The 18030-nt window shown below is 27.8% G+C and overlaps 1 protein-coding gene across 1 annotated transcript; it reads left to right on the forward strand.

Annotated features, from left to right (window-relative positions):
* The first annotated feature begins 262 nt into the window (after window positions 1-262).
* LOC107440668 (repressor of RNA polymerase III transcription Maf1) lies at window positions 263-16493 on the forward strand. The gene is made up of 6 exons (XM_043054391.2): window positions 263-771; window positions 5337-5480; window positions 7641-7791; window positions 10401-10519; window positions 13289-13408; window positions 16420-16493. Exons 1-6 carry the CDS (start codon window positions 689-691, stop codon window positions 16490-16492), a joined length of 690 nt encoding a protein of 229 aa, XP_042910325.1. The 5' UTR covers window positions 263-688; the 3' UTR covers window position 16493.
* The last annotated feature ends 1537 nt before the right edge of the window (window positions 16494-18030 follow it).

Below are 18030 nucleotides of genomic sequence, written 5' to 3' on the forward strand. Positions count from 1 at the left end.
AAAGTACTGTATTTTCAGTTCCATATATTTTCTTAACTAAAAACTTTTTAGTCTTATTGAAAATCGAGACAGAAACTAACGTACTTCCAAATTCTCTCCACACGCTTATGGTTAAAGCAGTCGAAATGTTGCCATAGCATACGGGTTCTGCTGTACGCCACCTGTAGCCCATTTCGCCGTCCAAAAAAGCCCGTCAGCCAAGCAACATCCTCGTCTTTTCTGAGCATTTTGATTGGTTCTCCAAGAAAGAAAATATTTTAAAAAACTAAGAAATTTGGCAACACTCTCGTCATGTCAAATTGATGTAAATATTTTTGTCAAACAAGGTGACATAGAACTGGAGATTGTGAAGTTCATCCACAAAATTGTTTGGCATTTAATTAATTTGTTTCATTGTTTGCACTTCAGCTTCGTTTGTTTTGAGAACTACTAATAGCTCAAATTTTCGCTCTTTAAGTGAGCGAATTCTTTGTTTATCGTTCCTCTGCTGCCCAATGCTGAACAAAAACCTGAATGAAGTACCTTTTAAAGATCCTTTGTTATATAGAATTATAAGCAGTTGCTCTAGAAAACACAGAAGAAACAGAGTGTTGTTCACCCATCCGCGAAGTATATTGAAAAACTCATTGCAATTTTAATTTTCATTATCGATTTTTTTATATATAAATTTTCATCGTCAACCTAAGATATGAAGTTTTTGGAAAGCAGTATATTTGAAGCTATAAATTCTGCTCTTCGTTTCCAAACTGGTGAGAGTGTCATTCGAGGAAGGTAATTACGCTTATTTTAATGATTTTGAAATTTCATATCTGGAAGGAAATTTTTTTGATACTGTGGGGAGAGGAGTATTAGACCATGTCAACCGTCATCTATGAAAAGGTACCNATAATTTGTTAAATTTTCTTAATATTGAAATATTTTCAAAATCTTCAATGCATATAGCAAAAACAATTAAAAATTCTGAAATCATTCTGACTTTCATTCTATCAAATTGTATCATTTTATTGCTCTTAGTATAAAAAACAATACAATCAAAGTAAGTACTGATAAAGAGTATTGTTAAACAAGTTTGAAAGTAATGCTGAGTAAGTATTGTTGTAATGTTCTAAGTATCATTTATTCAGATTTTTGAAAAAATTAAAAATTTACAGAGGGAGTTTTCCCTTATTAAATCATTTTTCTATCACGCATGAAAAGTTTTATTGCTTTGATTGATTTTGTTATGATTTTAGTTGAAGCTTTTATTAATTCATTTGAAAAATATAACAAAGATGTGAGCATAGTAACTGACATTTATATTTAAGTAGAAAATTGCAACACAGTTACCGATTAAGTGGTTAATAATCTGCTCCCTTGGAAAGTCATGAATTTCGGTATTGAACAAAATTTGTCATGATCTTAACTATATTTTTTAAAAAATCATGGAAAGTCATCAAGGGTCTGTCTAGGTTTTTCCTAGAGATGCCTATTTTGTGAAAATTTAGTCATAATTTGTGAGAAATTATATTTAAAATTTAACACAAAAATATGGATTTATCGATTCTTAAGGGATGCAAAAATAAAATTTTAAGAAAAAGTATTTTGTGGAACTACCATTTTTCCTAAAGTTGAATTTGTGTTTCCTAAAGTTGAATTTGTGAAGGTACCGCTAAACGGTAGTAAATTCGGCCTGGACAAACTCCTGGTCATGGATTTAGGTCTCGGAAAAATCAAATTTTTAAAATGGGATTCACCCCCCCCCCACACCTAAATTTCATGGTGTCCCGAATATCTGAATTTGTAACAAAATCCCCTCTCATAGTCATATTTTATTAAAATGTATAGAATGTTTTTATCATGTTCTTTAAAAATTATATTGTTCATTCAAAAAACAAAAAAATCATTTCTGAAGTGAATTATCTTTTAAACTTCTGTGATTTCAGAATTTTTGTTATTATTTTTGTTTTATTAATTTAAAATTCTAGCTGATGCATGCCAGTCCTTGGCGAATTTTTTTTTATTCTCTCAAATGAACAAGAAAAGTATCTTTAGAATATAATTCTGCGAAACAAATACAAATATTTGCTTTTGTATTTTTTCAGCTATTTTATAGCTTCAACTCTTTCTTCACTCTGATTTTTAAATTTAAAATCTTTAAATATGAAGGTGCAAAGTATAACAGTTTTGGTTATACCTACCATTCCAATTAATGTTATTATAATGCTTTTTTTAATTTACTGTTGTGTTTTTGTCGGCGAAAATAGTATCTTCATTTAGTCATGAAAAATTAGGAATTAGTCATGAAAAGTCCTGAGTTTGAAAATCTAAAATATAGCAGATACCCTGTAAATAGATTATACGAAGGTAAGTTATGTAGACATAATCATAACATTGGTATTCCAGATAAATACTTGTTTATAAAGTTGGTCTTAAAATGAAATTCCTCAAAGATAAATAAGTTTTTCCAATAAATATACTAAGTTAAATTTTTAAAAGGCTGACACTCATTTTTTAAGCCTTTTTTTAGTAATTTTGTGGATCACATATGCATCAATCAGCTGTTATGTTAGAAAAATAACCTTTAACAAATTAATAGAGTCAGGATTATTGTAAAATATTTCCACTAATTCTTCCAAATCTCGATTGTGCAGTGCTTTATCGTAACTTAGTCAATATTTTAGTAATGTAGTAATTTTGCTGATACTCTAAAAATAGCCTTTCAGAAGATTTACAAGGTATACAATTTTAAATTTTTCTCTTTGGAAATTACTTTTTATAATATCTATCTGAAATTCTAGCTAAAGCCAGTCAATGCAGAATATTTTTATTCTCAAAAGAAAGTAGAAAAGGAAAAAAAAGTAATGAGCATTCGTTCCACCTCCGACATGGGAGAAAGGCATTTTTTTAATATAATTCTGCAGAAAGGGGGGGGGGAGTTCTGCAGGAAAAAAATATTTCGAAAAACTGCAGATTAGGAAGAGAAAAAAAATCTTCTTTGCTTTCCAAATTAAAAATCTTTCTCCAAGAATTCTGCAATGTTCCACGACAATGTCACTGTGTCACCAAGATTCTGCCACGGGGATGGGAATATTGCCTATTTATAAATTTTTGCTCAAATACATCATTTTAGTTACAGATAAAGTAGCATAGTGTATGGGTATATATTATATGGTTAACTCTTCTTGCTCCAAATTTTTTCTTAGCAAGTTAGATACTGTGTTCATTGAAAACGGATTGCCATCGTAAACATAAAATTTTTCTGTTTCTAACCAACATTGCCTACTTGTTGTCAACAATGTATGTGTGAAAATTTTGTTTATTCACAAATTTTATACTCTGTTCAGGGAAAATCGACAGCAGGTGCAAATATAAAGATTTGCTGTTTTTTGCCTTCATTGCCTATTTCTGCTAGTTTTTTTTTCTTTCCAGATTAGATTTATTCAGACCACCTGCTTATAGGTTGCTTTATTTATTTTTGCTATCAATTCTCACTGAACAGATTATTGTAAAAATTACATCTATATCAATGGTTTTTTAACTTAGTGTCTAGGAATCAGCGTCAACTAGGAGCATCGACTGAATGTCTAAGAATCAAAATGATTTTATGTAATGGTTATTTACATACACATATACAGGGGTTGCACAAAATAAAGGAAACACTTCAATACTAACACATTTTTTGATATTTCTCAAAAAATACTTAGAGAATCAGTTTATAAATTTAGAAGAGATTAGATTGTGCGATTTCTCCCACATATCAATTAATTTCAAAGCTCTTTGAGGTTTGAGGGATCGACAATTAATTACAAACTGAAAAAAAAAACATTTTTGAACACCCTATGCCCAGGGTTGGCAGGTTTCTACATGTGACAGTTTTTGACAGTTTAAACCATGGTTTAAACCGTCACATCAAAAATCTCACTGTCAAAAATGTCGAAAATGTCAAAAACCTATATTCATATGTGAAATTTAATTAATACATAAAATTTATATATTTTTTAAAGGATAGTGTTTCTAAATATGTTCTAGAAAAAATAAATTTNTATAGTATAATTAAATTTCAATATAATGCATGGCAACTGTTGGTAGTTTTGAAGTTTATATATTTTCTTGGCAAACTTCAGTTTTTGACATTTTTGACGGATTTTTGACGGTTTAAACCAGTATTATACCCTTGTCATGTCAAAAACCACTTTTTGACGTCAAAAACCCAACCCTGCCTATGCCAAAAAATGTAATGATAAATTTATAACTTATAACTATTATTTTGCTTATCATATTCAATAATTGCATGTTAGAAAAAATCGTTAAGAACTGTGCAAAGTATGAGTAATTAAAGTAATTCTTTTTAACTGAGCAAGAGCAGAAAAAATTAATTCTTGATTTTGTAGTGAATCATGATTGATAACTAATAAAGAAAGTTCAATTTGAATATCTTAAAAATTTAAAAAGTTTCAAGCAATTTTCTGTGTACTTTTTAAAAGTAAGCTTATTTTGAGCTTACTTTTTAAAAGTGAGCTCAAAATAATAAGAAATTTTCCACAAATTACATTTTGTACTGTTAAACAAGATTTATTAACAAATGATAATGCCCTTCTAATGATGGTTCAGACAACAAGGCGTGATGGTATTAAGAAATAAATAAAACATCCGAAAGAAGAGATACTTTTATGGAGATGATCCCAGACAATGGCGGTGTAATTTATTTAATTCTTGTGTAATTGTATAAAATGAAATTTGTGAAAAGCCCCTTATCATTTTGTAAATTTATCAACTGATTCTCTAAATATTTCTTGATGAAGATCAAAAAATGTGTTCCAAAAGATGCATTCTTTCATAAGATTTTGTAAACACTAAAGAAAATCCAGAAAAAAAAACCTACAATTCACTACTAAAAAGGCATATTATGTTTCCTCATTAATAGAAACATATTTATAATTTAAAACTGATAAAGCAATGAACAAAACATCCATGAAAGCAAGATGAAAAGTGCTTCGATTTTGAACAAAAGAATTAAGGTTAAAATTCGTTACTTAAACTGACTCCAGAGTGCTTAACTTAGACAAGGTTGAACTAGACCTTTACATCCGAGTTTTTCCTTAAACTTAGTTTCTGCAGTGCAGTTCCTGGTTGGGGATTAAGTTTAGGGCTAGTAACCTTATCTCATAAAAAATATCTTGTTACAGGAACTAAAGTATTTAACTTGAAAGTAAAATCCATAATTTTTTTATTTTCAACTTTATTATTATAAATTCAGTCTTATAAAAAACTGAATTAAATTTTCTTGTTTTGATTTAAAGATCTTTAGTTATTAACTCATTTTATTTAAGACTAACCATTTTTTCTCCCTTATTTAGAATTGAAAGTTACTCTTGTAAAATGGCTGGTGACCATAAAAAACTTTTCAAAATTATGAATGCTGAGGCAAAGGCAAATGATCTGCAGGCGTTGTCACCTCCTCGAAGTATGATGGTTGCAAACAGTCCAAGTAAAAGCTACAGGTATTATGTATCTCTTTTTCTTTATACTATACATTAGTGTTCTTCCTAAGAATTTTTAGGAAAGATTCCTAAAAATTTCCTCCTAAGATTTATTAGTATTATTCTCTACTAGTTAAATTTTTATAAGTTTTTTTTCTTTGGAGAGGTGGTATATAAATGAATTTCTTTCTTAGGGAGCTCTCTGCTACACGTTTTTTAAATGTTCAATTTTTTTATTATTATTATTGTTTAACATTTTAATACCAGTTTGTTTTCTATACCTAAGCCATTACATAATGGAGTAAAATATTTTAATGCTCAATAGTTTCTGAATTTTTAATTTTTGCAATTTGTAATCAATGTCATGATACATTGGGATGTTGTGCAACCCAAAGAAACATGGGTACAGAATTTTAATTTGATCAATTGAAATAGGCGTGCACAACCTTTTTGAGTGAAGAAGAATTGCATAGAAAATGGACTAATGAAGGGCCATGCACATATTTAATCATGTTGCAGCAAATATGATAATTTTGATATAAACGTTAGTATTCTAAGCACTGAATTTTTTTTTATCAAGAAAATCAGTCATATATTTTCAGAAAATTGAATACTTTTAATTATTTGAATTTATCTAAAAATGAAGAAATTGATGCTTTTATCTAAAAAATGTTGTCCTTTTTATAATTAATTTATCGAACAAAAATATGAAAATAAAGATTAGGTAGAAAATATATAAATCTTTTAAAATAAATGGTAATGCTCACCGAATGAAAGTGTAAAGAAATACATACATATTTTAATTAAAGAAAATTTATAGGGTTTAAACAAAAAATAAAACAAAATATTATGATACAAAATAAGATTCAATATTTATTTGTTATAATACTTCTTTTTTTTTATTCTTACAGATTTTATGAATTTTAAATAGAAAATGTTTTCTTTTTCGTTTTTTCCAACAAAAAAAAACTCACCTAAACTAAATAAATTATAAACAGTGAGCAGTTTAAAAACTCACGTTTTCCTCAAGTTTTTTAATGTTTCGGATTGCAATAACATTGTATTGAAATATCGGGCTCCTAAATACCACGAACAAATGTATATCTCTAACTGCCAAAAAATGACATTTGTGATGAAATCTGTTCAAAGAAATAGTATCAAAAAGTGATTAGTTAAATGTATGGTTAGAAAATTGGGGAAAATAAAGCTAGTTAAAAAGTGATTACTCAAATTTGTGATTTTCAAAATTGTGAATTGTATTAAAAACTGTTCTTCGAAATGATTCACATTACCAAAGATAAATATTTTAGTTTTTTTAAAAACAAAAGTACTGTGAATTAAAGTTCATAATTGAAACTTGTTATAGAACAAAATTAGCGGTCCTACCGGCCATAGGTCGACTAAATGTAACGAATTGCGATTAAAACACTTTTGCTCCTTGTTAACCGCTTTCCATTTTTTCCTTGAAAATGCACATCGTGTGCATTTTATTATAAATTTTTTTTAAATACATATAGTAACATTATAAATATTTTATAATTTTCTGAAAAAAATTTTATTTTATGTTTGTTTATTAAAATTTATCGTATTTTTAGCAATGCTTCTAGTGTTTACCATAATTTGAAAAAGGCTTAAAATGCCTTACACTCAAATGCTTTAGCATCACAAATTTTTTAATTATTTCAAAAAGTAGCCTCTGTTAAAAATACTGCAACCAGCCACTGACTAGTAGCCAAATTTCAAAATTCTGCCATAGGGACTATTTGTAAATATTTCTATCACCGGTTTAAAATATTTATCATGTTTCCCATTTTGTCATTAAAATAAACCCATAGGAATTCTATGTAAAATTTATGACGGAAATGGGCCAAACTTTTACAGGGATGACCCATTAAGAATGCATCGATTGTAATATATTTATAAATCATTTCTCAAATATATTGACACTTACTTATCTTATATATTGGCACTTACGTTTTAACGTATCTTATTTGTTCATTTTTGTCATTAATTTTATGTAAAATTGATGAGAGAAATAACCAGATTTTCAGCTTTTGTTGAGGGAAGAAAAAAAATTTAATTTTAAATTGAAGAAAAGTCCTATGGTATTTTATAAATGTTTATTTATGAAAAAAATTCTCAATATTTTATCATATTAAAAGGTTTGTTAATTCTTTGTAGCCAGAGTTCTGAAGGGGAAGGTCCTCTCTGTGATACCATCAATCGCAAGACACTGAGTTACTTAATTGCCACTCTGAATGCTTCTTTCTCTCCTGATTATGATTTCAGCCATGCCAAAAGTGAAGAATTCAGCCGAGAACACAGCTTAAGAGTGAGCTACTTTTAGTTAAATAGTTTTCTTGTCTAAATTGCGTTCTAGAAAGAATACTTAACAAGGCAAAAGGTAAATCACTGCCATAAGAATCAGGTATTGTCAAAGGGTTTTAAGGCACTTTGGTTATTATAAATGGGCTTAAGGCTCTTTAATTTTGAGATCAATGGTTATTCTACATGGGCTTAAGGCTCTTCAATTTTGAGATCAATGGTTATTATAAATGGACTTGTATATGAAACATTTTGCTTTGAATTATGACTCGATATTTAAATATTTTAGACAATATTTGCATTACTGTTCAAAACAGCTTTTTTTTTTCAAATGATACACGTGGTTATGGAGAAATACTTAAAAAAAAGTTTTACCCAAAGAACTTTTTAAAAAAATTATCAGTGTTACATATTCTGTGAATAAAGGATGAATTTAGAGTGCCCATCAACTTTGCAAGAGAGGACATGAAAGTGATCCAAGAAAAAAATATGTAACATTAGATTGGTTGTCAGGGGTGAAGAATCTTCTACTTTTTGTCAAGTGCATCAATTCCTATGTCATCACTTAAAAAGAAGCCCATTGACACTTCTAAAAAAAAAGCAGAAAATAGTGAAAAAGAAATGAAGAAGTTTTGAAAAAATTAAATTATGAACTGCAGCCAAAATCGAAGATAATGAAATTCACTAAAACAAAATAAGTTATTTACTGCCAAAGTATAATATCCATGTTTGAAAACATGACAAAAACTAATCTGAAATGAAAAGAATTATTTAAATTTAAGTGATGTCACAGGAATCGATTCACTATCATGAAATTGTTAACTATATAGCACTCTTTTTTACCTTTCTCTTTTATAAGATTTTTCATTTGAAATCCTTTCTCTATTTTTGTGATAAATACATTATTTACTTATCTAACTTCCTTAATGTATATTGCTATTACTGATTCAGAAATTATGATTGAATTTTTAAATTGTTATTTTGCATAAAAATTAATGACCTCACAATTTCAGTCTTTTCTTCTAACTTAAGAAGTTTTTCTGATATTGGAAATTAAACTGCCTATAATTTCACTTTGACCCCTTACTTGTGACACCCAAACTCGATTTAGACAGCACAAATACGCCAATTTTGGAATTCCTCACCTTAGTTTTTTCAAGATCTGTGCTTTATTTCCTTGAAACCTGAACTCAGTCTAATGCAATTTACCATTGTCTTTTAATTTTAGTGCTAAAGTTTGTCAGTTTTGCATCATTTATCGGACTTTTAGAATTTGTCAAAAAGTCAAAGGAATCTGAGGACATGGGGAATTCATAACAGTTGATATAAATAATAACATTCTTGTATTAGTTTATTATATTTGTTACAAAAAATATGTCATTTGATTTATTTTGTTATAATTTGAGCAAAAATTGCTGTGATCCATTAATATTTCCCATTTATGTTAAAATATTGAATATAGTAGTTATTTTGTTAGCGTTTTTTTTTAAATAATCTATTTTTAACATTTTGATGAGAATGACAAATAAAATTAAAAAGAATTTTTTTTCCTCAATTTTCGCACGTTTATCTGAAATATATTCCAGAAGCAAGAGTTTAACATTCAAAGTTCAGTTTTTTTCTAAAGATATAAGCTAAATCTAATAAAAAAAATTTAATGCCGATCTATAATTAATATTTTGAACTATCTAGAATAAAATTAAACATTGTTTAACACTACGCATACCATAACCAGTGAAATGACAATTTAAGAACTTCTGCATCGAAAATGTGCATTTCATCTTATTGTTTTTGCACATTTGACTTTATGACTTTTTCTAAGAATTATATACAATTAATATTGTATCTATCTATATATATATTTGCATTTTGTTTGTTTCGAATAATACTTGTTGCATACCTATTTCTACCACAACCGGTCATTTGACCGGGTGTACAATTTATTGCTTTATAAGGTTATTGAATCAGACATTACGATGTAATGCGTGTTCAACTTATTGCATTCAATTAGTCACATATTTCTGCAAAGACTATCGCGTAGTTAGTTCAATCGGAATAACTGTGAATTCAAATTTCAAGAAAGTATCTTAAATTTTTAGATTGGCATTTTTGTGTCATAAAAAGGGTGACAAAAAATTTAATGTTTTGGTAAGTTGCTTATATTTTATTTTGATAGCTTTGCTTTATTTCTAACTAACTGTTAGTTTTTACCCAGAAAAATGTCTAAACAATCTAGACAGCACATGTTCTTAGAAGAAATAATATTAATTGTAAGAATTATAGAAATTCTTTGTGTTTGTAATTTATAAAAATTGGAAATATGCAATTTTGTTTAATTATAATAAAGTTTTTTTTTAGCTTATTTCCTTCCTAACATCCATATTTTATACATTCAATCAAAAGACATTCAGTCCATTCATTTGATCGGCTGTAATAGAAATAGGTGTATATTAAGTTTTGGTACGTTTAGTGTTAAATCTGATTTCTTAAAGTATAAATTTCTGATGTGGATTTTTTATACTAATTAATGAATTGGAGAAGTTAAATTTTTAGTGGAAAAAAAAACAAACAAACATGGGTGTAGAGCATATGTTTTTATTCATTCCTATTTTGCAGTGGGTAGTGAGTACCATTGATGGCAATCTAAGTGCAAGTAATGAATATGAACCACTCAAGTCTCAACTGTGGTCTGCCATTGATCATGAAATTACTTTGTCTGAATGTGACATATACAGGTATTCTCTCTCAATAAGGCTTATTAGCATCCTTCTGCTGTTCCCAAAACAAAAAATTTCTGTCTTTTTTTGGAGATGTTTTTTGAGTATCATTTTAGAAACAAATTTCCAATTTTTTGTTCAGGATACTAGTAAGCCTAACTATCAATTAATATTTTATATTTCCGTAAGATATTTCGGATATTGAGATTTTATATTTCGGTAATGGGGCTTTTTACAAAGCCCATTAATTTTTTAAATAGTTTAAACACTTATAGCTCTAAATAAACCTCTACTGGATTTTGCCAGTTTCTCCTGGTCAACTGGTTGAATTAAAATTCTCCTGGTTTTTGTACATTTTAGAAAATTCTCTAAAATTGAGTAAGTTTCCAAAAAAAATCTCCATTGGAATAGATTTTTTGTACAGATTATTGCTTGCTTGCTAAAATATTTAAATAAGTATTACCAATACATAATACATACACGAACCTCATTTATAAAAATCAGTTTGAAACTTTTTTTGTTCTAAAGTGTCCAGTTTATTTTAATTCAAAACTCTATTTTTAAATAAATTTTTTAAAAAAAATCTTCTAACTTCCTTTGAAGAATTAAATGCCTATTAATATTCGAAATTATAAGTAAACATAATATGTAACATTTCAAGCATTTTAATGTCTATTGTAACTGGAAAATATTGCTGTTTTTCTATTTTGATGTCTAAAAAAATCTCTAAAATTCCCTATGTGTAAAATATTTACTACATTATGCAGCAATCATCATGAAATTTATATTTCATAAAATCTACAGGATTTTTTCCTATCTATGTTGGCAACTCAGCCCTTATGTGCTTATTGTGTATATTAAAAAGAAACTATTTTTTGCTAGTAATTTTTAAATATTTATTAAAGGAAAAACAATTTGTAATAAAAATCTAAAGTTCATTACCAATAAATAAAGTTCATTACCAATCAATATTAATAAGTTATAAATTGTCTAATTATGATTGTATATTAACTCATGTGATCTTTAAAACTCTGTATATTTGAAGTCCATATTAGTTTTAATTAAGACAAAGCCAGCTATTTCATTTAATATATTTATATATAGTTTAAAATACATAGATGTTTCATGCGTGAAAGTGTATCATGTAATTGTATTTTTAACAGTAATAGTAGCATTTAATCAATCATCTTAATCAATTACAATTGTAAGATATGACTGCAATCTTCTTTTAACTCAGGAAGAATAAAAATTTGACAGCTTTCTAAAGTTATTAAAATCTTTTTTCCTTCAGTAAAATGAATAGCATAAAATTAATATAGTTTAAACGAACAATAACAAAACAACATTCCAACACATTGTGATATTTTTACAACAAACTAATTCATATTTCTAGATCAGTGGTTTCCAACTGGCGGCCCGGGGGCCGGATCCGGCCTGTGAAGCTTTTTTTTGTGGCCCGCGAACTAAAATATATTAATTGTTATTTTTTGCGGACAATTTTCATAAAAAATCTATATGGGTTTAAAATACTTTTCTCGCTAATAAAAATCTAATTTCTTCGTTTCTGTGAAATTTATCATACTAGCGGTGCAAAGAAAAATTTCTCAGGTTTTCCATCCAAGAAAATATTTATTCAAATACAAAAATAATCGTGTATGTTGCTCTTTTTTATTTCATTTTTATGTATTTTGTGAATATAATTTACCATGTATGTATCAGAAATTTTCTCGAAAAAATTCTCCGATTTAACTTTTCGAAACCACTCATTTTGGGAGAAAATATTTATACACACATTTGTAAATTTTAAATTTAAAATGTAAATATCTATTCTCTGGTGATTGCAGCAGACAAACCTCAATTTTGTCATTGAAGATTTTGTTTGCTACTATGTAAGTTTTAATACCAACCTTTTCAAAGTTTTATATCTTAACAATTAGATATCTGTTGCACATTAATTGTTTAATACATGGATGCTCATTAATTTTAATATGCAATTAAATATTTTTAAAAATCTACTTCTTATTTTAATTTGTACTTCAATACTTTTGTTTTGTTTGTACAACTTGGTAAAAATCTGACAGTAATATTTAATGATCCTTCAAACATAAAAGACTCCTACATAAAATTTTTATAAAGTTGCGGCCCGCCATTTGATTTGTGTTTTTAATTGTGGCCCCTGGCCTCATGTAAGTTGGAAACCCCTCTTCTAGATGCTAGAACTAACTTTATGAATTTCTGGAATTTTTACTTGTTAAAACGCAGAAACATATTATTGCCTACATGGTGTTTATCCTGAAGAATGGTCTCCTCAATAAATTTTAAAATGTGGCTTTTTTTCCTTCTTTTTTTTTTTTTTTGCTTTTTGTATAAAAAGTGTGTTTATGATTTTATAATTTATTTTAATATTATCCAACTTGTCGCAATTATGAGTTTATTCTTCATGAGTTAAAATTCAGTAACTGGATAGTTACAATGTTCAGTGTGTTCATCATCTATAATGCTTATTTTTGTTAACTTTAAAATGAATCAAGTTGAATGACTAAGAGTATTTCTGAGTTGTAAGTTGTTGTTTCTGAGTTATTGAGTAAGTTTTCTGAGTTGGAATGACTAAGAGTATTTTAATCAATGAAAGTTTCCATTTCCTTCTAAAAACTTTTTCTGTTGTTCTTATCACGTGAGATCTTTATTGAGAGATCGAAAATAAATCTTAAAACTACATTTGTTTTTGAAAATGTTTTTAAACAATATTATGTATGTATGAGTTACTCATAAAAATAAATGTTTCAGTTATAACCCTGATCTAGACAGTGATCCTTACGGAGAAGATGGTTGCCTCTGGTCTTTCAATTACTTTTTTTTTAACAAGCGTCTGAAGAGAATCGTCTTCTTCACTTGTTATGCCATGGGGTTAGTATATGCATTTCCTTTCAAATTTTATTTATAAATATGTTCTTGAAATTGTAATTTTTTTTAAAACCAATTTTAGGTTAAACATATAAATTTTATAAAATGGGGTGTTGTTTTCATTAAAATATGCCTACATTACATTCACTAAGACACACAAAAAATTATATTTTATTTAATTGCTTCCCTTACTAATTTTTTGTTTAAAAAAATGTGAAATATCGACATATTTTATTATTTCATTATTAAATACAAGGAACTAAGACAAAACATAATATAGAAGTTCTAAGTTGAAATTTTAAATTTTTTATGTGTGAAAAATATTTAATTTATCATCAGTTTACTAACCTGAATTATCTCGGGCACCTGAAAAAAGTTAATCTGCTAAGTCATCTACATTACTTTCATTTTCGCTAACGAATGCCATTCTTTTACTTTTTGTTCTATGTAAACTCATCAACCATCGTATATACAATTGAACAAAACACGTCGGCAGTCCCACAAACAGCAAAACTCTCAAACAAATATTGGCAAGCTTTCAATCACAGCAGATTATTATTATTTTTTGTTTTGTTTCCGTCTGAATAAAAACGTGATAAAACAAAAAACGTATTGACGAATTCTGCTATTTCATCATTTACTGGGGATTGTAAATATTTGCAGTATATACATATCGGAGTTAACTCGGAATAATCCAGGGTTGACTTTTTGCCAGCAGAAACTGGTTTTTGCCATGCCAGTGGCAGAAACTGGTTATAACCGGTAAAAACCGGCAAAAACTGGCGGAAACTAAAAAAAACTTCTATATTAGTTCTAGTAATTGCTTAATGACATTTTGTTTATGTAAACTGAAAAATTTAACTCCATGTAACTGTAACATCCTTTTTAATTCATTGTATGTAAATATATATTATTTTGTTTAATTAAATATAAAGGTGCAGTATATCAAATATTTATATTAAATGAAGAATAAAGTAATGTAATAATAAATATAAATACTAGATTTTCGTTTATTATATTAAATTTTGAAATTCAGTAATTATCATTTAACTCTTAACATAACTGTATAGAGCTATTTTCAAATAGTTTTTTTCTTTTCAAGACATAATTTGCATCGCAACAATCCAACTATCATAACAGTAAGAGTTTGAATCTTTTGTGGATGGCAATGCCTGCTGGATTTGAGAGAATCTTCTCAAATTTCTCGTTCGTGCATAGCAAATTGAAAAATTGTTTAGTTTTAGAAACTGCAACAAAACTTGTCTTTTGTTATATACAGGTATTACTGCAGAGGGCAAACAATGTAATATTTGATTTTGAATGGTGGTAATTTTGTAAATAAATTGTACTTTGCTTAACATTTAATTGTTTTTTCTATGAATTATCCATTATATGTCAATCTCAGCACTTTTATACCATTTTCTGAACTTCTGCCACAAATGTGGCAGAAAAGGGTTCTTGCCATGCCGGTTTTAACTGGTTTCTACCAGTGGTTTTAACCACCTCGGCAGAAACTTGCCAACCTTGGAATAATCAGGGAAGCGGTTAAGACACACAAAACTTTTCGTGTAGAATTTTTTTTATTTTATTTAAGAAATAAAATGGGCATATTGGCACCAGATCAATGAACAAACCATTTAGTTGAATGCTTGTTTTTTTTTTTTTTTGACCCTTTATTTACCAAATTATTAAAAAATTATCTAAAGTGTGCGAAACTTTTTTTTTTGTCCCATTAAATAATGTCTATTTTACATTTTCACGAATACATATATAATATTCAATGTTATTTTCTAATTTTTTGTAAAATTTTTAATTTGGTACTTATACCACACTATAAATTTTTAATTACAGTTAAGTATTTAATACTTTCTTATATTTCTTGTTGTAAATGTTGATAATCATTAAAAGAAATGAAAGACTTACTAGTAGAATAGATCGAGATAGAAAGGTGACAATTAAGGAATGAAATTGAGAATGGTGTCCTCCTCGAATGAAATATCAACAACTGAATAGTTTCATAGATTATGTTTAACTAATTCAACTAGTAATGATAAACAGAAAGTCATATTACAGGGAAAGATCAGTTCCAATGAAATATTTCATTCCGTTTCAATGCTATTTGAAAATAATATTAGTGGGACTTATATTATTTTCATATGGCTTCCAAATAATGATACAGTGAACTCTCGCTACTATGATATCCGATACAACAATAACTCCCTCTATTACGATAATGTTTGGTGGTCCCTACGAGCTGTCACATGATTTAATGTTATTCTCCTCTCAATATTATGATATTCTCTAAAGCAATAAACCCCTGTAAAAAAAAATTTCTTCCCAAATTTCAACCTTATTTTCTCCATTTATTATTGGTTTTCAAATAATGTAAAAAATCTTATTTTATCATCTTCTGCCATTTTTCCATTTTTTTCTGACAAGAAAAGACTCACTGCTGATCACCCCAAGACCTTCCATTTTTAGAATTGCCTCCCTTATCTCTTAAGAAGTCACAGATGTAACATTCCTATCTGATTTAATTTCCTCAATGTTAAAAGCTGATCATGAGTCACAAATGACCACAAGCATCACATTAGAACCAAAAAGGGAATTTTTTTCGTAGAAGGTGGGTGGAATACCAATCACAAACGAAAATCATTTTCGATTTTGAACTCAATTGATGCTTTGTGGGTCGATGTAACAGTCAGAAGAATGAATAAGGAAACAAAATTATTGGATTGTTTTCAATAAAAGCTCTTATGTTTGCCATCTTATTTTATTTCAATTGTTTTTGATATTTAACTCTAATCAACCTATCAGCAAATTAATATATACAATTATAGTTAATATAACCTTAAAATTTAAAAAAATATATAATTGTGTCCCCAAAACATGCAGGCCTTCGATATAACAATATATCCCTCTACAAAAAATTTATTTGTTCCCAAAAATATTGTTGCAACGAGGTTTTACTGTATTAGCAATAATTCTGACTCTTTTATGTTTCTTATTTTTAGCATGACGTATTGTGTTGAGTCATCTGCTTTGTCTGAAGATCTTATGATGGAAATGGATGATTCATTAGAATGAGGTAAACATCTATCTCACCTCCATCTATTTTGGGTACACAAAAAGTTGTCTGCTGTTCTTTGTTATATTTTTTTTTTATGTGTAATGTACTAAAGTTGAGTAATGCATGATTCAGTTATTTTGATTACATAATTAATCATCTTAATCAATTANCAAAAAGTGAGGAAGTGATTTTGCGAATTTGTAATTATTTATGTATTTAATGAATGAAATATTATAGAAAACATTTTTTTGTTAATTTTCAGAAGAAGAATACTCTGAACATGACATTTGCCAAGTTACTGTCCATTCATTAGATTGAAGGTTACATATTTTGATTGTGTTTTAAACCAGCAGTATTTTGTTTTTAATCCCGGTAGAACTTTGTTTGGAATGTCAACTTAGTGAATATATATATATAATTATATATAATTTTCTTCTTTTCTTTCTTCCTTTTTTTTTCTAAATTGCGTTAGTGCAAATCCCGTTGTGAGATTTTTAAATCTCCTGAATATTAATCGCAATGTGTAATTTTAAATTACATGAATACAAATCTCCATGTCAGATTTTAAAATTATATGAATGCGAATTCCTATGTGAAATTTTTAAATTGCTTGAATACCAATTGTGAATAAAACAGGTAATGTTAAATAATGCAAGCACAAATCACGATGCATAATTTTAAATTGCTTGAATACGGATTGCAATATGCAATTTTAAATCGTAGGAATATTAATTGCGATGTATAATTATAGATCTTGGTAATACGAATTGCGATGTTAAATTTTAAATTGTATGATTTTAAATCTTGTGAATTTTAATTTCGAATTGCATTTACATATGTAGAAAGAAGTGTTAAAAACTAATCTTTTTTGGGAACAAATTCGTAAAAGTAGAACTTTCTTTAAAAAGGTTGATTTTTTATTGAATTTGAAAATGCGAAATTCTTCTAAAAAGTGAAAAAAACTCATAATGCGTTGCAAAGTTTCATCCCTGTATAACATTTAATTTAGTACCTTTATTAAGTGTTGCTTTTTTATTTAATAATAAATTCATGCATAATATTATATACCTCTCCAGGATTAAGTATTATATACACTATTGTGTTAATTGGAATTTTCTAAATGCTGACTGCATATATTTCTATATTATCGTAATTCGGATTTCCGTTTGCTAGTTTGGTAAATTTGGTAATACCACATTTGCATCAGTTAATTGATGTGATATCAGTCTAAATCTCTTTCCCAAACCATTCATAATTGTCCCTCTGCAAGAAGTGTGTTAAGCAAGCCTATCAATGCAAATGAGAGATAAGGTCACCCGCTGTATCAAAATGGTATTAATAAAATAATGGAGTTTTGTTTAAGCAAAAAATATATTACATTTAATTAACTTTTGGCGTAGTAATTCATTCTTCCATATTTAAGCTTCCCTTCTGAATTACGCTAATTAAATTTATTCAAATGATAATTTAAGTCATGAAGGCAAAACATGTGATTCCTATAGCTTTTGGCAGAATTTTCAGCTTTAATTTTAGAAGAATCCTTAATATTTCTGCA

This window comes from Parasteatoda tepidariorum, chromosome 4 (assembly GCF_043381705.1).
Source record: "Parasteatoda tepidariorum isolate YZ-2023 chromosome 4, CAS_Ptep_4.0, whole genome shotgun sequence".
Classification (NCBI taxonomy): Eukaryota; Metazoa; Arthropoda; class Arachnida; order Araneae; family Theridiidae; genus Parasteatoda; species Parasteatoda tepidariorum.